Source organism: Neolamprologus brichardi, chromosome 7 (genome assembly GCF_056152115.1).
Source record: "Neolamprologus brichardi isolate AB-2024 chromosome 7, ASM5615211v1, whole genome shotgun sequence".
NCBI classification, from domain to species: Eukaryota; Metazoa; Chordata; class Actinopteri; order Cichliformes; family Cichlidae; genus Neolamprologus; species Neolamprologus brichardi.
In genome coordinates this window covers 31,988,871-32,011,626 of record NC_142110.1, presented here as the reverse complement: position 1 = coordinate 32,011,626, position 22,756 = coordinate 31,988,871, and the positions used below count along the sequence as shown (strand labels likewise).

General features: G+C 38.4%; 1 protein-coding gene across 2 annotated transcripts in view; it reads left to right on the top strand.

The window, feature by feature from the left end:
• rab27b (RAB27B, member RAS oncogene family) overlaps positions 1-22,756 on the top strand; it is a 74,521-nt gene that overhangs the window by 40,421 nt on the left and 11,344 nt on the right. The window contains exons 1-2 of one of the 2 annotated variants that reach the window (XM_087843491.1): positions 416-551; positions 17,698-17,869. In XM_087843491.1, coding sequence (XP_087699617.1) covers positions 17,717-17,869 — 153 coding nt within the window. In that variant the 5' untranslated portion in view covers positions 416-551; positions 17,698-17,716. Of the gene's footprint in view, positions 1-415; positions 552-17,697; positions 17,870-22,756 lie in introns of those variants that run through there. The other variant, XM_006782078.3, reaches the window with a different exon arrangement.

Below are 22,756 nucleotides of genomic sequence, written 5' to 3'. Positions count from 1 at the left end.
TGTGTGTTTCCGTCTGTCTCCTGAGCTATCTTATTTAGCCCCACCCTGTCATTACACAGAGAAACTGGGAGAGTCTGAGGCACAGAAAGTAGCAAGAAAAACAAGGGAAAGTTCAAAATCTGCACCTCATTCTCAGCAGGAAACCAGTCAGTTGGTCAGGCTTACATTTATAGTTGGGAGATTTTTGTCAGTTTCTGTAAGTCATTCATTCGGTTGGTCTCTCTGTCAGATGGTTTAGTTAGCTGGTCCATCAGTTACAGAAGCAGAAATCTGGTCTGCAATTTAACACTAAACACATTAAGACAGAACCAATAAACTACTCCCTATGTCCCTGCAGCCAGTCAGCTGCTTAGTGAAGGGAGTGGCTTTCTGCTCTGCTGCCTGCAGCTGTATTGCAGTCATTCACCAGGTCATCCAGTGATCCAGCCTCCTAGCCAGCCAGCCAGTAAGTCAGTGGTTGTAAATGCAGGGCTGCTGTTCAGCTGCTCTGAACTCCTTGTATCTCCCCTCAGGATCTTACACCATTGAATCAGCTGAGGAGCTGCTGAGAGGTAAGAAGTTGTGACTTTCCCAGAAGTTTGGCAACATTTTGGAGCAGCTGTCTGACTTTTTGTGGGCATGTGATAGGCTGCAGGGTTTGTGTGCAGAAAGGAAAAATGTATTTTAAAAAAAGTCAGTTTTGAACAAGGAAATGTAGTCGCTGCATCTGTGGAATGCGATCACACCCTTTTCTACAAGTTGAATTGTGTTAGCATGTTGTTGCGCTCGGCTGCATCATCCAGGCTGCTCATTATCCGGGCTCTGAATTTTCTCACATTCTCAGTCTCATGACAGTGGTGATGCTCTGAAGGCAAGTATTAGGCTGGTTTATTAAAGACTGACTTCAGTGTCTATATCAGAAAACACCACCAGTTTGACTCCCACTTGTCTGTTATTTATAACTTTTTTTTGGAGAACTTTAAGTTAATTGTGAAAGAAAAAGATCAAAAAGCATAAAGAAAATAAAAGAGCTAGTATGAGAACAAACTGATCCTGCTTATTGACTTGTGGTAAGCTCCAGAAGTTAAGGGGCTTTTAGACTTTCTCAAATGATTTTTCTTCTTTCGGGGTATATGTCATTTCTTAGTGGAAGGTTTGAGATCATTTGCCTATCCAGTGTGTAACATTTCCTCAAAAGTCATTCTGACACCTTCACAAATGTTTTAATCTTAATGCCATAAAGACTGACCCAGTCTTCCTCGGTCATCTGTGGATTCAGTATGTATGTATAGTGAATTTGCTAGAGTTGCATATGTTCACCAGTGTTGACCAATTATATACACTTATCTGGGTATGAGCTTTAGTACAGGCTCTATTCCAATCCTCTGCTAAGTTTTTAGTTTCCAAATCTTCAATTTATGCACTTAGTGTATAATATAAGATCTTTAATCAACAGGCTAAAACGGTGTATAAGATTCTGATATGAAGCTCTTTGTTAAACAGTCATTATTTTAGAATGTGTTTGAGAAGATCTTCCGGCTTAATTATGTTGTTGTGCTTTTACAAACTTCTCAACTGTAGACATATTTTTTTTAAATTACAAATTATTTGTAATTACAATAATACCAATTATGATACCTGTGCAAACCTTAAATTTTATATCCAGAAACATACTGCCTTTTTTCTCAGGAGATGTAGTAGCATTGCAGGATATTGCATTGCCAAGATATTCAAGGTGCCCTTTGGCAGATGTGGCGATATTGGTCGTCAACAGAAAATAGTCATATGTTTATCAGCGTTTTTATTGAGGTTGTCCATGGAAGCTTGCGATTTGTGTCCTGCTTTTGCGCTTTCCCGTTCACTCGGTGGTTATGATTCAGTTACCACCAGGTTAAAACTGGGTGACATCTCTTTTACACCTAGAAACTCAGTGGCTGCTAGGCAATTTTTACATTCAGTGACCAATTGAAAGCAGCTGGGACAACCAGTTTGTTTCCCCAAGGCTGTGTGCAAATACCCTTAACCTCTGGTCAATTGCACAGGTCACTTGTTGGGAGGGAGCCTGTCTTCAAACAGTTGCAGTCCAGCTCAGACTGACTGTAACCACAATGACAGATTCGGAAAGGTTTGCAACTCGTGTGTGACAAGACTCTTTACAGTAGTGCACTCGACTCAGCTGGCCGCCAGCTGGTTGTATTCTGGTTATATTTTTATATAAAAGGTTCCAGAGCACCAATGCCAATTTGCAGTTGAGTTGACTTCATGCAGCAACTATGTCACAATTTATGGAAGAATTTCTGTTTTAAATATACACAGTTTTGGCTGGACTCTGAATGTAGGTAGTTATTTGAATTTCTGTATGGAGATGAGATGGCAGAATGATTTTGTCTTATTGCTGTTTGTTTGCTTGGTTGTTTTTTTTCACCGTCTTGATGCACCAAAGCTTTTCTTTGAAGACGGCATCTGACTGTCAGTGGTTGCAAACTGGTCCCAATCTTCTATTTCAAAGGAAAGAAATCGCAAGTTGATTGCACACGGTCACAATAAAAATAATTTTGTTAAGGCTGCTGTCTCCAACCACTGTTTTCAGTGGGAGGGAAAAAAATGAATTCTTGAGGCTTACTTTTTTATTCTTCACCTTCATTTCAGTAGGAAGCCGTGGGATTAGGTATGAGAGCAAGGCTTTTGGAGTGTCAGAGATGGGCAGATGGTTGGTTTTGTTTTCTCCCCCATATATAAATATACAGTATTTAAAAAAAGAGAGCAGCTGTATCCTTAAGTAAATTTGTATTTAACTGATATCACGAGAAATTAATTTGCTGTTAAAATAATAATGATGATGATGATGATGATGATAATAGTAATAATAAAAATAATAAAAACATTGAATATTTTTGACAGGAATTGTTCGCAGAGAAGGTCAGGTGTCTTTGATGTATTTAATTACCATTCAGAACCCACATGTTGGTGCCACTGAATTATTCTTTTTTTGATGATTTGTGTAAAGTGTGTATATGTGTGTGACAAAAAGCCTCTTCCACTGCGTAGGACTAAAGCACATTTGCTGTGTTTAAACAGTATTATCTCAGAACTGGTTTGACTGCAGAGGGGGGAATGGTGTCATTTGAAGCCTGCAATATGTTGTAATAATTTGCAGAGTTCACTTGATGTGACTGAAAATGTTGGTAATAAATGCTGCTTCCTCCTACTCGTATGTGACAGGCATTTCCTCTTTTGTGATTTATATTGGAGGCGATACTAAAGTCAATATTTGACTCTGGTTTCTGTGAAAAGAAAGAAGCAGTTTTTAAAAAAACATAAAAAGGCCCGTGAAACCTTGAACTCTTTTAGTCATTATTAAAACATTGCTCTCCGCCGAACCTTGAGGAACTGAAAGAAAACCACATCAGAAAAATTCATTTTGTTTCTTTTACAGCTTCACTTTCCGGGCTTTGCTGACACTTTGGAAGTAAACATGAATATGAATTTGTCTTTTATTTTGTATTCTCATGTGAGAAACACAGTTGAAAAGAAACCAAAATATTGACTTAATTACATTTAAGTATAGTTCATTTGTTATCTTTTTTTAAATAGTCAACTGTTAACCTTTAAAAGGCAGTTTTATGTTTTTGTATGTTGTCTGTATAATTACTTGCTTAAGGCTTGTAAAATCATCAATTAGGCTTAAAAACAAAACTTGCACAATAAGCTTATAGAAGATACTTTTCCCTATTTCATCATATTCATCATGGGAAAAAATGACACTTAAATTTAAGCAAATGGAACAAGAAAAGGTCACAAAGTACCTAAATTAGATTGAGGACCTACAGACCAGAAGATCTTGATTGAATTAAAGTGTTAATAGGATTTTGCAGACAGTGTATGCTGATTAGATCTGCAGAGTTCAGGTATTGTCTGCTATTTACTACACTGTCCCTATATTTAAAAAAACAAAAAAAAACAAAAAAAAAACAGTATTTGCTTGTTCTACCCACTATTGCTTTGCATAAATATGATGTTAGAACATTTAAATGTGAAAAGTAGTTACTTAGTGAAATGTAAGATGAGCTAATAAATGCTGTGTAATTACCAAATCACTTGGCTTTAGGACCCTGGAGTGTAGGGCAGACATGCCATCTGATAATGATGCTGTGTGCTTTTTTTGTTTGTTACTCTCCTGGGGCTTATGGCAGAACCACACATCCAATCAGCTGACTAATCATGACTGTCAACTCAATAAGCAATGAAGGAGGCCAGAGTTTTAATGAAAATGATAAAGAAGTCAAACACAGTTAGTTATACAGAGCAAAATGGACCAGTGTTTGATTGTTTCAAAGCTGAGTGTAGATCAGAGGATGGTGGGGCTCCTCAGGGCTGGATTTTGTAGCATTCGAGTTTATGTAGTGTTTTAGCTCTGCGAGTTCCAGATCCTTGATGGTTAATGTATCAGGACGGCTTGAATGGAAATGTACTGTTCTTTGTTAGGTCTGTGCTCTCTATGAGTTGTGGCTATGTTGTTATGCTATTGTCAGTCCCAGTTCGGGGTCATTGCCTGCATAAATTACAGCGTTGCAATCATTGATTTGTTGAATACAACATTTACTGTAAATAACATTGTTACCCTTTGCTGTCATTGATCACTTGCTCTCATTGGTGCTACAATTAACATTAATATTTATACCCATACTGTGATTAATGTTTTAGGCTAGTTATGCTAACAGTATCATATCAGGTCTGTTGGTGTAGGCAAGTTCGCTGCTGTAAAGCTGTAGTGAGAGCATTGCTGGGAATAAATCCCGTTGGATTTATTACCCACCGGCTGTGGGTGCCGTTTGTCACTGATTCTCTTTATAATTGTTATGGACAGAATTTGTAGGTGCAGCAAAGGGGTGTGACGTGTAGGATTTGGTGATCTTGGGATCTCATTTCTGTTTTTTGCAAATGATATGGTTTTGTTGCCTCCACTGAGCAATGACCTGCAGCTTACACTGGGGTGGGGGTATAGCAGAGTGTCTCAGCTTGGATGAGAATTAGCATCTCCAAGTGTGAGGACATGGTTGGTGGTCAGAATGGGTGACATGCCACCGCTGGGTTGGTCAGGAGTCGCCAAGAGCAGGAGTTCTGGTATCTCAGGTGCTACTTCATGCGCGAGGGAACTGGTCTGTTGTGGTGAAGAGAGAGATGAGTTTGAAAGTGAAGCTGATGATTTTACTCTGCTTACTATGACCAGAAGCTGTAGGTAGTGACTGATGGAATGAGAGCTGCTATTGTGTAACTATTGTCAGGTTAATGTTTAATTTGACTGAGTAAACATTTGGGTTGCAGTCTGGCTGCGTAATGTCTAGAAAAGTTTATTGCCAATGACAATGTATGACATAGTGGTAAGTAGTAAATTAAAGCGACATGTGTGTTTTTAGCTCGATCGTGGCTCAAGAGTTGGTAGTTCGCCTTGTAATCAGAAGGTTGCCAGTTCGAGCCCCGGCTTGGACAGTCTCGGTCGTTGTGTCCTTGGGCGTTGCCTACTGGTGGTGGTCAGAGGGTCCGGTGGCGCCAGTGTCCGGCAGCCTCGCCTCTGTCAGTGCTCCCCAGGGTGGCTACAATGTAGCCTCACCAGTGTGTGAATGTGTCTGTGAATGGGTGGATGACTGGACGTGTAAAGCGAATACAGAAATACAGCTCATGTACCATTTACCATTTGGTTAGTAAGCATTCATCATACAATGGTTGCAACACTCAAATATGCTGGAAAAACAGCAGATTCTCCATATTTAACAAATATGCTTTGTGTAAAGCTCCATACACAGCAGTCTCAGCGGTATTCTGTTTACAAGTCTAGAGCTGTTGGACATAACCAAGTTAAACACATCACAACTATTAGAGTCATGAGACCACAATGTTCAATTGTGTCTCTGCACATTAGTCTAAATTCCAGCATTCTGGTCTGATTTGTATTTGATCAGGTTTCATGTGGATGGATGTAATAGAATTTCTTTCTATCACAGCAGGGCACGAAGAGCTCTGCAAATGGAATTTGATGATTGCTGGTTTCTTGACAGACTCTCTTGTTATAGTGGTACTTGTTAGTCGCTCATTGCTGTGGGGTTGTTTTTCACTGCGCTTGCAAATAATTCCTTGTCAAATTCTCCTCAGTCTTCTCCTCCTTTGAATTTTCTGTTTTGAAGTTTATCCATCATTACTGCAAAGATATGTGGCTGCAAGGATGTGCCAGACTGTGAGCAGGTGGAAATGCTTTCATGAATTGGATGTACTGTTGTGTATTACAAGCTGAGTACAGCCAAACATATTGATGTTGATGAAAATGTCACAGGTTTTTACTGCGTTACTATAAACACAATCTGTCTGATCACTAGTCCTTATGTGTGGATATTCAAATAGGAGATTGGCCATATTATTGGCTTTTTAAAGGTTTTTATCTCATCTGCTATTTCAGAATTCAAAGTGGAACTTTATTCCTCCAGTTATACGCTGATCTGCTGCCGTGGTTCAGATTTAATTATCTCAATAACTGTTGAGTTTATTTTTTGTTCCCTGAGGGGTTTATTTTCCTTCCTTAAACTGAAATAAATTTGTAAAGCACTTCTCTGATTTCGAAACCCACCTACTGCCACTGCTGTCAATATGTTGCCAACAGAGGCCTCAGTGGGACATAGAGGACATTAGTGACATATTATTAAGTTAAGTACAGCAACTCGGTATGCAAGCAGAGACACAAGAGGACATGTGACAGGCATAGGGTAGAAACCACGGGATGCTATGTCTGTGTAGCTAAATACAAAAACAGATGGGTAGTGTGAAATACACAATACATGAATATTATTATTTAAAGTGCATTATAATGTTGATGGGGATTAACCATGTCCTTGTATTGCTGACACCTAAATGATTGCATTGTAGTCTGGTGAAAGTTATTTTTGCTGTAACCCGTTAGCCCGCCACTAAGTTAGTTAATGGAAGTTGGAAATTGATCACAAAGAGGGTGCTCCAACAAAAAGCCCCTTGTGGCTGAGCTGGTTACTAACAGATTATTGCAATTGCCCAAAGTTTGCATTCTCCTTTGCTCTCTTTCTTCCTCCAAGAGCTGTGGTGAAACTTTAAAAAAACCACATTCGTGTATAGAACCTGATCAGTGCTCTGCATACGGCTTATTTAGTGAGTCAGAAAATGCACAAAAGTGGCACATCAAACTAAGTTTAGTTTTACTACTGTTTACATTCAGTACCACCATCTTGGATTAATAACTCAAGGTTGCTGGGGCTGCTCTAAGTTTTCGAGCTGAAGGGGTGTTGTAGATTTAAATTGGGGATGGTAACTCTGAAATTCCAACTTTCAGTTTATTCATGAACGCACCATGAAGCCTAAGTTATCATTAGGGATTAAAGTGTTATGGAGAAAGTTAGGACTGTCTGATCAACAGGCATAAAAAATATTCAGAAAGTTTCTTCTTGTTGGTAGGGATGTTGAAGAACAAAATAAAATGAGATATTCTAATTCCATAAGGTTAGCATTAGGATTAAAGATTAAGGAAGGTGTAATGTAGATAAGGAGTGTAGTGGAAATGCACTAGAATATTGGTGTTTACATATGTATGAAGTATATGTAGTGTCTACTTTACTCTTTGTTAGTTTTTTTTTTCCCTCTTAAAAGATAAGAACTGACGACTACCATCCCATATGGAAAAGAAATAGTAAAAACTTATATGATTTACTCATGAAAGTGGCCACTTTCTCATTACTTTCATATATTGTTTTAGTAAGTATCCAAAACATACAAGTTTCATTATATAATTTTTCAAGGAATCTTATATCCGTTTTCACTCTTGTATGCTTTTCATACAAGTTTCACACAAGACAGATACAAACTTTATAAGATTTATATATATCTTTTCCATATGGGATATCTCTGAGCATTATTGGTTAAACTAGTGGTACTGTTAAAATCAGTATTATCGTTATATGCACTTCTCCCAATGTTGTTTGTGCAGTTCACTCCTGTAGACATAATTTAGAGTGTTCTTTTTTTGTGATGAAAGCAGCACTCTTTAGACCTCTTGGCTACATTCATGCTTTTGATCTTTCTGCTCCACCGTGCCAGATGTGCCTCACTGTTTTGCTAAGTGGGTCTGATTTGCTGAAAGGTTTGGAACAATGCAAGACATAAACCAGGAGGATGCCTGAGCAAATTGAATAATCAAGGGTCAATCTTCACCCATGTTAGCGGTTATTGATCGCTCGGCTCCACAGAATAGATTGCTAATGACAGCACAGGTTTTCAACAGAGTCCACAGCAGAGATGGGAAACAAATTAGTCAGATCTGGTTAAAGTGATTTAGAGGCCACAACAGTCAAATGCAAAGGTCTCTGACAAATGTCTGCTGCTTCTAATAATAAAGGCTTACTGAGAAACAAACATTGGTACATTAGCTTGAGAGGACAAAAGTAAAATGCATGACTTTCTTTCCACCAATGTTAATGCTTTGTTTTCACAGTGAGTGTCTTCATCATTGTTTCTCTGTCAAGTACGGACAGCTGGCGTAAATAAGCCAATTCTCAGCTGTTGTACATGGTTTTTAAAGCAACACTTTCTGTTTTACTTTCATTTTGCTTCTGTGGTGTCTCCTTTTGTTTGTTTCTTCTTTTTTTTTGGTTGTTGCTTTGGTTTTATTTGATTCAGGTTGCTTTAAATTGCATAAAGGATTCACAGGAAACATTTTATGGGTGTACTTAATAGTTATATTAAACGAGCTAAATGAGTTTTCTCCTGCGGTCACCATGCAGTCAGTATGGTTTCTAATGCAAACTGGACATTAAAATACATAAAATATATAGATTTTTATTTTTTTAATACAGTAGTTGCTCATGGCTGTTCTCAGTGATTAATGTAATGAACAAATTGCACATAACAATGCTACTAATGGGCACAGATGCAATTAAAGTAAACAAGACTAAATTTGCCCGATTGTTTCTAAAGAAACAAGCACTGTATTTCTTTGGTATTACAGATTAAAGATTTAAAAACTGGCAACCTCATAATGAATAAAGATGTCATATTTCAATTCTCATTTATCCATATATCCATACATACATACATTATCTACTGCTTAGCTGAGGTCGGGTAACAGTAGCAATAGGGCAAGTGGGGTCTTCCAGACATCACTCTCTTTAGTAACACTATCCAGGTCCTCCAGGGGGAATCCAAGGGGTTGCCCGTCCAGATGAGCTACATAATCTCTCCAGCAGGTTTTGAATCTCCCCTGGAGTCTCCTTCCAGTTAGGCATGCTAAGAAAACCCCTAAAGGGGGAGAGTGCCCAGGAGGCATTCAGACCATATGGCCAATGTCCTCAACTGGCGCCTAGGCAAGTCCAGTTCACAACGTTCCAATCTACAAATTAGTACTAAAAATTTAGATTTCCCCAGAAGTTTTTTTTTTTGCTCAGTTACTATAACAAATTTCGATTGATTCCATATTTAGATTTAGATTGACCTCCTGTGCAACTGGTAAATATGATGTTACCATTTGGGAATTTAAATTGTGAAATTTAAATGTCTGACATTAAAATTCAAAATGCCTATCCTAGGCAGCGGTGGGTGTTTTCTGTAGGGCTTTTTTGTCCCTTCTGATCATGTTAATGCTATCATTTGGGCAACTTTGGGCATATGATGAAGAAGCCTCTCAAACTTCTTCAATAGCAGGTTTATTAGAGAGCCACCTCGACAGGACAAGACTCGGATGTCTATCTGCATCTAAAGGACAAAGGTCACTCTTTCGAGGACCCCAATGTTCACATTTTGGACAGAGAGGACAGATGGTTCAAAAGAGTAGTGAAAGAAGCCATCTATGTCCACTGTGAACGACCATCTTTAAACAGAGGTGGTGGCCTATGACACCAACTGTCAGCCATCTATAATCCAGTTTTCAGATCCCTTCCCAGATGCCTTAACGCCCACTCACATCCTGGGCCTTTTGACCTCAGTAAATCACATAATAGGGTGGGGGTAGGGTTCACAATGAGTTCACCCGAAACCTTTGCTGATTGTGACCTACACCCGTTTTCACACCTTGGCTCGTGTGATTAGGTTGACGATCAATAAGGGGTCCAGGACCCTCTTAGGGACACTCCTAGGGTCTTATAATCTGGGGCTCTCCACCAGTTGCTCTTAGAACTGAAGAAGCTTCTTGGATGAGAGGTGAAACGTCTTCAAGGAAAGTCCAGACGCGTTTCCTTCCGAGCTCCTAAGAGGAAGAGATATTTATACTTCTGCCTCTGTCTGTTCTATGAAGCATTTAATCAGAGGGTGAGGTTACATGAACCTAACATAGCTAATAAGCTACAAATACTTCTCCAGAGGCTTGCTATTTTTAATGCTTAAAGTTTAGTTGTAAAGGTTAAACTGCAGCGAGGAGATACAGATGAACCCAGTGAATGTGGATAAATAATTAACCCAGGATAGGCAGTCATCAGTGTCCTGCTGCCTTTTTGTAGTACAATGGAAATTTTTACACATCCTTTTGTTGGGATGTGTCTCTGTAAAAACCGGTGTTGTTGGATCTAAAAAATGTATTGTGATACATTATGCTAGAACCTTTAACTGATGATTTTTTTTTTTGCTTTGTTTTTGTTTCACTGCTTTTCATCTCGTCATGTAAACTGTGAACACTCACATGCTGCTAGGTAGCTCTAAACTTGACACAAAAATCGGATGTTTTGCTCAGAGCCATCTGGTCCTGTGAGAGTAAATCTAATTTGGAAATCCAACTTGGGTTTGGTTGAAAATGTATTAAACTGAAATTAATTATTTATTGATTTAATTTGAAATTAATTAGGCTCAAGGTTGCATTATGTATAAAGATCTAATGAACCCCAAAGATGAAACGCTTTTTTTTTCTTCCCCCCCATCTGAGGATAATGAGTTTTAGTGTTCGACATAAACTACAGGCTGATGTTTCTGTCTACATTTCTATATGAATCTGTTAAACCTGGATTAACAAGCATACTTTTTCTTGAAAAATAGCATTTGATCTCCTCCTCTTTACCTCTTTCACATCTTATCAACATGTTCGGGTAATTTATAATCATGGTAATGGTTTTAATTATTAAACAGGAATTATGAACAAGACGAGACAGATGGCAGGCACAGTAGTAAATTGGCTACATGGGTAAAAAGTAGCAAATAATTTTGCAGTAACAAAGGCCAGTTCGTGGTCAATGTTCGGTTGCATCAAGCCAACAGGTCAATTTAATTGTGAGGTGTTGATGCTGATTAGAGTCACTGAAGGAATCCTAACATTTAGCCTAGCTTTAAACATGCATGAAGGCTGGAAAGAAGCTAAAAGCTTCTTCTTATCTTATTGAGTTTGGCTAAATCCACAGAAAGCAGTGAATGTTGGAGTTGCACAGTTTAACTGATCACAGGCCTTGATAATTCTGCTTTCGGCTGCTCCCTTGTCACAAGGGGTGACCACAGTGGGAAGCACCGCATGTTTGATTTGGCAGTTTTACACTTTCTGACACACCCCCAAAGGGAATTTGTGTCCCCGGCTAGAATTGAACCAGCACATGTGTTAATCACTACAAAATGGAGCCAGTAACTGATCATAGCCTATAAACAAAAGTTTTCTGGAAATCACAAAACAAATGATTATTAAGGGTTCCCTTACCTCCCAAATTCAATTACCATTATCATTATTATTATTATTATTATTATTATTATAGATCCCTTTATTCTGTTTGTGCCCCTCTCTAAAACTTAATTTAGTGGGACTAAATTTAGTCCCACCAGGCTATGGAAGGGTTCCTTCAGTTGATATTTAATTATTTTATTCATGAATTGTAATTAAAGTTCAAGGAAATGCCCCATAATTTAAAACACGAGTTTCATCTTTTTTTTTTTTCTTTTTAAGAGTTCAGTGAATTTCTTTTTCTAAATTCTTCCTGTAATCATATTAAATTATTATCTCTCTCTGACTATGATTTTTGCCATCATCAAACAGGCCTACAAGACCTAAATCACCGCCATGTAAACTCCAAAACATTAGTTTGTGTGACGTCGATCAGGGTTGATTTGTCTGTCCAATCCAGGTTGAGTGACGTAGACTGCATACAACAAGAGCTTGACTAGCCTGTATGAAGGGAAACCCGAGACAGGAAAGACTGGAGCATGTTGGTTAGCGGCAACTTTCAAAATAAGAGTGAGAAAACTTTCCAGTGGTAAATAGATTATGTTGTCTAGGACAGATTAAAAAATAAATAAATAAATAAAATGCTCAGTGTATCTGGACTGCCTATCCACCTATGTGTTAGAAACACTTGAATGATGTGAAATGTGGTTTCAATAAGCTATTTGGTAATCTCATCCAGGACCTCCAAAGGACTCACTGCCTGCAATTAAGAATATACTTGTTTTCTGGACTTGTACTGAAATGAATTGTCAGAAAGATTTGCGGTCACTGTAGTAAGGTCAAAATTTAGCTGTGACCTGAAACCTCTATAGCTCATGATGAGTAAAGTAATCTTAATTTGCAAGACTCAGGGAATGCTTATAAGGCATTGCAATGCATTGTAAGGATAAAGAGGTATACATTTAATCACTCCAACATTACCATTTATAATCACTTAATAAGTGATTATAAATGGTAATGTTGGAGCTGTTCCACAGGAAACTCTGGCTAACTCCACCAAACTGAATATGTACATACTGCTATAGGCTCAGGACCTGATCAAAAGAACATGCAGGATTTTATGCAAGTAGGCCAAAGAGCAAAGCAGAGCCTTTGTCTTACATTATGTCATTTATGGGAGATTTACATGTTTTTATGCAGTGATGCTACCTTATTAAGGTCGGCAGGTTTGAAATCTCACCTCCAAATGTTGTTTTAATACATGCTGTTGTATTATGCACAGTCTAGACTTCACCACCTTCTTTTTCTGTCCTTCACATTAAATGTACAGTGTAATAATTCAGCGAGTGTCAAGAGCAGCACAGCAGTGAATGGTGAAAATTACACCCCGGGTCTGCCAGAGGGATTTATGTCTCACTGTACTGTAAGTGTAGATTCCCCTGAATGTATAAGCAGCATTGTGACAATAGATGGATATGATACTTTGTTAGGCCACATTGTGAATCCATTACATACTTAATTACAGTGATGGGGAGCCAAGAGGCTAAATAATGCATTTAATCATTACTACTATGTAATATTTGATTACTGAGCCCATCTCTATGGGAATGCTCTTCAGTATTGTCTTTGTGATTGGTGTTGCCTTTCAAAGTGAATCTGATGTGATATGCAATCTTATATGCAAGGGTATCCACAGGTTATGTTTAGGACATAGTGTACTTGGTAAAAGTTACCGTTGCCGTGATGGAGGCAGTGCAGAACGCAGTGGTTGCACCACCTACTATATGACCCTGTATCTGAAACCACCTACAACTAATTTCTTGAATGTCTTTTTAAAGGTTAAGAAAATCCCCTGTTCAAAGGCATGTTTTAAAGCTCAGTAAATGCACGATGTTCCTACAGTTAACGAGAAACTGTAGTAAATAATCAATATTCAAAACATTTGGTTTGCTGTTTTTATACATCCAAATCAACATATAAGTCACATGGCACAGGTTCCTGGTAGTTTTTTCCCTGATGATAAGGAAACATTTAGCTCTGCAGATTTTGACTTGTTTGCCTGGCTGGCGTTATTCAGGAAAGAAAGTTAGAAGAGAAAATAAGTCAGTGTGACTTTTCTTCATACATTTATCAGATTGTCAGAAATGCTGGCTGTTTATTCCAGAACAGGAAGTCAGTGTTCTGATGTGTTCCTCCTCAGTGATCTGAAGGCAGATCACATGTCGTAAAGATCAACTTATGAAGCAAGACTCTTTAGCTTCAGATTGATAAAGTTTCATTTCTCACCGTTTAAACAACATGGAGGATGTCTTCTGATAATTATAAATGCAAAAAGTATGCTGTTACATTAGGAACGGTATGGAGCAGTGCTTCATGTTAGGAGCTTAAAATATTCAGCATAGAGTATATGTTAATGTGGTCTTAAGACTACCCGTAACCACAAACTAAAGAGCTCTTAGTTTATGCAGCTGCGTGTGTTTGTGCATCAGAGTCAGAATGAAAGCAGTCTGTTATCAGTAAGATATGAACGATAACAGAGGGGGAGGAGCAAAGCACTACTTCCTGATGGACCTTTTGATAGTAACACTGACGACGTGTCCTCATACAAACACATGTCATCTCTTCTCTTTGCAGAAGCTCTCATTTCTCCTCTCTTTATAGCCATTTCTATTCTGTGCGATGATTTTTTTTTTTTTTTTTTTGTTCATGCATTTCTAATGTCTCTGTCTTTTATGGTTTTGCTTGTTATGAAGATGGAATGTTCTCCGGTGCCAGAATGTGAACAGCAGGAAACCAGTATCTCTTGTTGTTGGTATATATATTTCTGTTCTTTGGTGAGCAGAGCAATTTCATCGAATTAGTTTCACCTAACTGAAAATACAAAAAATAATAAGTAAATCGTATTTACATCAATAATAAAAAAGCAAATGGAGTGGGAGATTTACAGATGGATTGGTGTGATTTCTCCAGTGATGTGAGATACAGATCTGTTGTAGTAAAGAAAGCTGAGTCAAGTTCCTACCCTCATCCTCGGTCATAAGTTCTGGATACAGGCTGACAGTTAGAAATTGTGGACACAGCCAGTGAAAATGAGCTGCTTCTGAGGGATGTGTGGAGTCTTGGAGATGAGGTGAGGAGGGAGTTGGAGGAGAGCTGCTATTTCTCTATATTGATTTGAAGGTTTAGGGTGGTTCAGGGATCTGCCCAGGACCCCTTCCTGGGCACTGCCTTTGGTCTTGTCCTACCAGGAGGTGGTCCTGGGGCAGACCTAAGAAAAACTAGGGAGATTATCTCTCGGATGACATGTCTGTGTCCTCTGGAAAAGCTGGAGGAAGTGGCCAGAGAGAAGTTTAGAAGATAATATTTACTGTGTAGACTGAGTTTTCAGCTATTGACATATCAATGAACTTCTCTCATCACCACTGTATGAGAAGGAATATAAAATGCATTTGAATGAATGTTAAATGTAAAGAAATATTGTACAGCTTTACAAAGATTTACACCCGCACCTTTTTATTGTAACTGGCTGGAAATGGCTAACTGTCTCGATGCATACTCACTGAAAACGCTAAATCCAGATGAACAGAGTCAACTTTTTGGAAAGCACTAACTGTGATTAGGTTAAAGAAGGAAGTGGATGCTCGTTAAATCCACTATCCAGGTTAAGTGGCAGTGTACCAGCTTTAGTCTGTTATAAATATGTTACTCTTGATTCTCATTGTACTGTCTCTCTGAGGTACAGTGAGGTTATTGTGAGGAGATTTGACCTCCTGGCAAATCACTGCCCTCACTATAATAAAGCAGAATTTTTCCCATGCTTCTTCTCAGCTGACTAAAGTCTTAGTCTTATGATCTTCTCTCTAAATATGCCACATTTAGCCATGAGGCAGACAGACACTAGACTACAATACACTATGTACCTGAATGATTTACACAATTAGGAATTTCACATGAAAAACACATTTATTGAGTGTTCAGTAGTTCACAGGTAGTCGTAATAATATGAAATAGATGAAGGCTTTTGGTATAGGATTGTGAAATTGTTTTTTTTTTTTAATTGTTTTTTGTAGGACATATTGCTATGCAAGCTAAATTCACAAGTGTTTATGATGCTGGATGACCAGACCAAACTGGAACTTTGGAAATATTGAAGTTCCTGGTTTATGGTGGGGCTTCAAAGTGGCTTTTGAGCAGATAAAAACAAAAAAAACAAAACATTACAGTCCACTTGGAAAATAAATATTTATGTTCACTGTACAAAGTAGTTGGTCGGATATCATCCTTGAGGGATGCCCTTATCAATGTCCTGGGAACATAATTTGAAACCAACAACAATTGGTTTAAAAAAACAAAACCACAGAAAGCAACTCATTTAACATGTTATGGCTAAAGCTTCAGAAGCCTTGAGTCAAGTGAGGTAACAATAGCAGTCACTGTGCCAACAGCCAATCTAAAAGCTTGACTGCTGTGGCTAAAGTACAGTATTATCCTCCAGGAAGCCATGTAGTGGTGAATTGGCCAGGCATTTAATTAGTGTAGATTTTGACATTACTTAAATTTTTATGTTACTAAAAGACAAAAGTGTGATGGGTGCAAACTAAAGGACAGAAACTAATCACTGCTGCCAGTATGACATTGGCTATTTGCAAACATCTGCATAGACAGTGAAGGTTCAATAAGCAATTGGTCTGTCAAACCCAAACAAGCAGCCAGAGCCTGCACCGTCGCAGCAATTGTTTCTAACCATTCCAGTTTCTGCATTTTTCTACTTTTACTGTTGTTGTTAATGGAGGCACTGCAAAAATACGAGACAAATATGAGGTACAGTCAGTCTGTGGGCTCTCTGTGCTGTTGTTGGTCAGGCAGCCTCGAAGAAATGTGAAGTTATAAAAAGAGCTGAATTGCAACAGAGTTGAACACTGTAGTGTCCACTGCAGGTTTTTAGAACCTTTATGAACCAAAAGGAAGTCTCGTCACCTTCTTTTCAAGCACTCAGGTTTATATTGTCTACTGATAATCATGTGACGATGCATGTGAGGTAATTTATGAAGTAATAAAAAAGCCAAATAACGAATGGTATGACTAATTACTTTCACCAGGGGATAAATAAGTATTGCATAGTGCATTAAATTCTTTAAAAAAAACAAATAATTAAAAAATAACAATTAATTTGTAGTGTTTTTATTTATTTATGACGCCAACACTGGTCAAAGCTTGTCCAATATAGAGTTTTGTTCACTTACCATTTTGGGTAAGTAAACAAAACTTTGTTTTACTTGGTCTTTGTGACTGGTTTGGTTTAGAAAAGGTTAATTATGTCCCTCCTTAAAATTAAGCCTGTATGTTGAACGATGGATCTTATTGTCTTCTTTTGCCTGGTTCCTTTAGGGTTTGCCACACTCGACCATCTGCATCCATGTCACTATCGCAGCAGCATCCTCTGTCACACCAACTCTCTGCATGTCGTCCTTTACTATATGTCCATGATTTTTTCTTTGTCATCTGCCTCCTGCCTGTCAGCAGCATCTTCAAAATCCTTATTTAAATTATGTAAATGCGACGCCAAAGGGTTCCTTACAAGGGTTTGTATTGTGGTGCCACTGGTTTTGACATGCTTAACTCCCGTTTAATTGACAGCAAACTCATTGACTGTTTTTAGCTAAAACTGCATTAAATGAAAATAGTCTGTAAAATATATAAAGTGTGTGCTTGCCTTTTTTTTTTCTTTCTTTTTTCTTTTTTGCACTCTTACACCATTTCTTCTTTTCTTAAATATTTTCCCACTTAGCTATGTTCTCACACAAAGTTACTATTTTCCCAGAAAGCCTGGTCTGGACAGTCCCATGATCCCCACCACCATAATTCAACATGACAGTTGGTGTTTGCATGTGTGTGTGGTTGTACTGCCATCTCCTTGTTCTGTTCCTCAGCTTATTTGTTGGCTTCCTTGTTTCTCGCTTATTTCCTTTTTTCTGGCTTGGTTTTTATCACAGACAAACTGAATACCCATGGAAGCTGAAACCTTGGGATTTGGTGTGTGGGTCTGTGCGTGATCGTGTGACTCTGTCTGTTTTCTGCAGGTTTATTGCGGTCATCACTATGACTGATGGGGATTATGACTTCCTTATAAAGCTCCTTGCCCTGGGGGACTCCGGTGTGGGGAAGACCACGTTCCTGTACAGATATACAGACAACAAGTTCAACCCCAAGTTCATCACCACAGTCGGCATCGACTTCAGGGAAAAGAGAGTGGTGAGTTCTTACCTTTTATTATTCTTACGAACAAATGTGCACCCTGTGTGTAGCTTGTAGAAGTTTCTTTTTGATTGTGTAGTTTTACACAACATTTAATCCATCTTCATCTCAAGTTAGCAGCCACTTTGGTTACCATAGTTACAGTTTCATTTGTCCAGAGCTTTTAGTTATCAAAGAACAAACAGCGGATCAGGTCAAGCCCAGGTTTTCTGCTGCTTTTCTCCCACAGTGGCTGCTGAGCTGAGTCACTCTACAGTCATGTTATTTTAACTTATGCAAGGAAAACAAACTTGGGTCAGATTCAGCCGGGAATAGATGACCCGGAATAAATTACCCGTGAAAAGATGGTCGTTAACTAGTTAGCGTCTAACATAATTGCTGTGGTATTTATAAATGAAGGCTTTCCAAATAAAGCATTTAGCTCTCAGAGTGGGGGCTTACTTGTGCTTGCTAGTTTCCAAAGATTGAGCCCAAGTTTGGGGAGATGTCCTCTTTACTTTTAAAACTAAGCTTCCTTTTTGATAGTTATGTGAGTGCTGGATCAAGTGACCCTGAAGCACCTGCTGGAGGCTCAGGTGGCTTGGGGACTTTCTAGGATGCGCTGGGCAGGGTGTTTGGGTGATGCACTCATCTGATAGCTATAAAACATATGCTGCCAGATAACAAAGGGCACTATGAGAGATTATCAGCTGTCAGCAGACAAAGGTTCAGGAGCTAATTGGGTAGGGATGGTTATGTTATCATATACGTTTTTTTTTCTTTTTCTTTTTACTCTACCATGTGCCAAGTTGCAGTAGTGGTTTCTAATAGAAGTTCATTCAGGCAGACATGAAAAATGTAGCCAGTGTGCTTTAAAACCTGCATTCCTTCTGATAACCACCAGATGAGTCATCTGGTTGAACAAATAAGTCTGGTTGTATATGGTGTTAAGTTTATGGTGTTAATCGATCAATCGATTTCGGGTCTTATTGAACATAATATAATGATCATTTAGACTGAAAACCTGGGGTTATACATGGTGTGCTTTAGCATTGGCCTACCTCGTGATTGACAAACAGCCCTTCTTTGAGTTTGTGGTGTGAGGGTTTTTCACAGTCAGATACAGTCCTTGCTCTGGTCTTCAAAACAACAAGAATGCAAAAATGCACAGCTTAAAAACAGATTCACAGTTTGACTTCTCAAACCAGTGGGTAACCAATGATCTATCGTTAAACGTGAGCAAACTTTTAAATAATGCGAATGCAGAAAAAAAAGTATCTTTCAGTTTTTTGTCCACCACAGAGGACATAATGAATAGGCTGGGTCTAAGGATCCTTAACAGTGACGGGAACACTCTCTGGTTGTAAGCATAGATGCCCAACCTACTTCCTGTTCTGGCAGCCAATAAGAAAAAAAGCTGGCTTAAAGTTAGGGAAAAATGGCTAAAACAGTTTGTTTCATACATAAAACTTCTGAGGCTGTATAGCAAAGGATTAGTTTGAACAGAAAATTATGCAAAGCGTAATAGATCTTCTTTAAGGTCTTTCATAGATATGGCACTAAGAATAGCAATATTTGCTTAATACGACATATCACAATTAACATATTGTAATATTTAAATACTACTTTATACTTTAAATACTGTTATTTATTAGCACATAATTAGTATAGTTAAACCCTTAAGTGAGGAGGTTCATTGTAAACAGCTGTTAATCATTAGCATCATTAGCATTAGCATTCATTAAGGCTGGTGTTTAGTTTAAATCATCACTATGTTCAACTACAGCCTCAGAGAGCTGCTAACACGGCTGCGGACTATCCGTTTAATTTCCGGACCACCTAATTCCCCAATCTAATTTGCAAAATTATATTATTTTAATCCACTAAATAGCTGCCTTGTAAAACTGTTGTTAGAAAAAAGCCCTCTTTCTGATCACTTTCTGCTAATGTTAAGAGCTAGTTTACTTCTGCACTTAAAGTACTTTGTACAAGTTGATCCTTACACCACACACACTGACAGAACCAGTAACGTTATAGTGACAGAACATGGTGACAGTTCTAAATAAGATGCTTTTCTCCAGAGCTGACACTCATGGACCCCAAGAAATATGACGGTGACATGTCTTGACAAGTTGACAGTCTTTTAAAAATTGTTTTAGGCTTGAAAGATGGCTGATGAGACAGAAGCAATTTATTGCCATGTTTGGACAGACAGTGAAGGAGATGTTGTTTTGGGTAAATGATGAATGACAGGTTGCAGAGCTCCTTGTTGCTCTAGAGGCAGAAGACTTTTTTTTTATTTTTATGAGTTTATTCCTGTGTTGCTGTTGTTTCTCTTTTAATGCCGCAGGACCAATCACTCATGCTATATTCCAGAAATGTGTTGTATTAAAATCCTTTTATAAACTTGATCATATAATATAAGCTTCAAACTTGATTCTGTGTAGAGTTCCACTTTAAACTTCACCTGAGACTTGATAAAAGTTTCTATACTTGACCATCGAAATGAGTACGTGCAAATATCTCACTGTGAATGCTCTTATCTGAATCAAAGAGTGGGCGAAGCTTGGTTTGGTCACTTTGGTGCCCTGCTGCCTTTGCAGGTCTGAAATACAGACAATGCAAACATCAAAACAAAACTAGCAGGGTACTAGTCATTATGAAACTCACATTACCGACTGTTTTAGTGCTCGATTATTATCTCAGAAATCTGACTTGTAACCATAGTAGCCACTGTTCAGCGCATCTTTCATAGGCCTTAAATTAAACAAACAAATGAAGACTAGAAACTGTTGATGTAAGGAGGAATTTGGCTTTGGGGTAGTATAATTGCACATCTTTCAGCCCAAAGACATAAGGTTGACCCCTGTTTGGTATGGCTATTTATAGACTTTAGCCTCATTTCGACTTGTCTGGTGTGAGATGATATGAAAAATGAAATGTCACAGCAGAAATTGAGATTCATCACACCAGGCAAATATGACTTGTATTGAGTGCTCAGAGATGCTCTTCTGTGTACTTTGTTTGTAACTAGTTATTATTTGAGTTACTGTTGTCTTCCAGTGAACTTGGAGCAGTCTGGCCATTCTTATCCATCCTCTGAATGGTTAGGGCATGTTGTAAAATCGTGCCAATGGGATACCTAGTGAGCTAAAATGTGCTGCTCATGCGTCAGCATGTGACAAGTTGAATGAGAACTACAACTGAATCTGGCACTATGTGTTCTTGACTATGGCTAGATGGATTTAAGCCATGTAATTAAAAAAAAACACACACACACACAACAAAGCGGTCATCATTCTTTCATTTCAATGCATCTATTGGAGCAGGCTAGTCGGTATGACAGCAAAGCAACACTATGCTGTTAAACAAAGGTACAGCACCATGCATGTTTCTGGTGTTTAGCTCACGACTTTATAAGAAGTAGGTTCAATAAATAGTACCTTGATAACTTTCCACAGTGTAAAGAAAACAGAAACTTTGACGTGTCTGTTATCCAAATTGACTTCCTCGATCAGAGTGCATGTCACCCCATCTGAGCTGAAGGTCAGTTATCACCTTGAAAAATGAAAGAACACCATAAAGTCAAATATAACAGTTTCAAACATGATCTGTATAAACTCAGTCTAAAAAGGGTGTCAGAAAATGTGACAGTGTGTCACATTAGGGAGAATCAGAGGTGTGAATGATGCCTGAAGCTTCCTGTGGTGACAGGAACATAACCAGCCAGCTGCTGCAAACAAGTTTTCATCATTACCCAGTCAGGATCACTGTCCACATGAGTTTTCATCATACCTGATGAAATATTCACTGAAGCAGGAGTGAGGTGAATAAATGGAGGCGGGGTATGTAAGGTGGTGAATAGTTCTTCAAATACAAATGAAAAGATCCCAAAGTTAAACTAATGTTTTTTTTATTTCATTGTATTTATATTATGTATTTTGTAACATAAACTAACTGTGGTGTATCACATCTTTGGAAAGCTGAGTTTAATTTCTCTAGCCACACCCAGGCCTGATTACTGCCACACTTGTTCTCAATCAATAAATCCCTTAAACTTGACAAAGTGGACCATCAAAATCCTCAAGATCCTCAAAAGACAGATGTCACGCCGCGTTTCAAAGAAATTCAGGAACAAATGAACAACAAAGTAATTGAGATCTCTCAGTCTGGAAAAGGTTAAAGCCATTTCTAAAGCTGTGGGACTCCAGCAAACCGCAGTGAGAGCCATTATCCACAAATCGTGAAAACATGAAACGGTAGCACACCTTTGCAGGAGTGGGGCCGACCAAAATTACTCCAAGACAGCAGCGACAACTCATCCAAAAGGTCACAAAAGACCCCAGAACAACATCCAAAAAATAAAGGCTCTTCTCAGATTTGCCAGAAAACATCCTGATGATCCCCAAAACCTTTGGAAAAAATAAAAAAACTCTGTGGAAAGTCAGTAAGACAGTAAAATATGGTGGTAGTGTGATGGGGGCATTTTGCTGCCTCAGGTCCTAGAAGACTTGCTGCAGTAAATGGAACCATGAATTCTGATGTCTACCAAACATCCCGAAGGAGAATATCAGTTTTGCAAAATAGTAATAAAAAAACAAGAAATCAGGAAGGGGGCAAAGACTTTTTCACACCACTGTAGATTAGTAACTTTGACTGATCTAACTCTACACAGTATCACGAGGAAGAAGTTTACAGTTATCAAGTGAACAATCTTACTCTATGGCTGTTTTCCTAGCCCAAAACAAAGGTGTACCAATCACCTTATAGAGATACTTACTTTTCAAGGTTGAGGAAGGTTGACAGTTGTAATGGTCAGTTTTGGGTCGACTGATTTAAATGTCATTGTTTTTGTTTGTTTGTTTGTTTGTTTTTAATTGAAAGTCTTGTAATATACACCAGGTA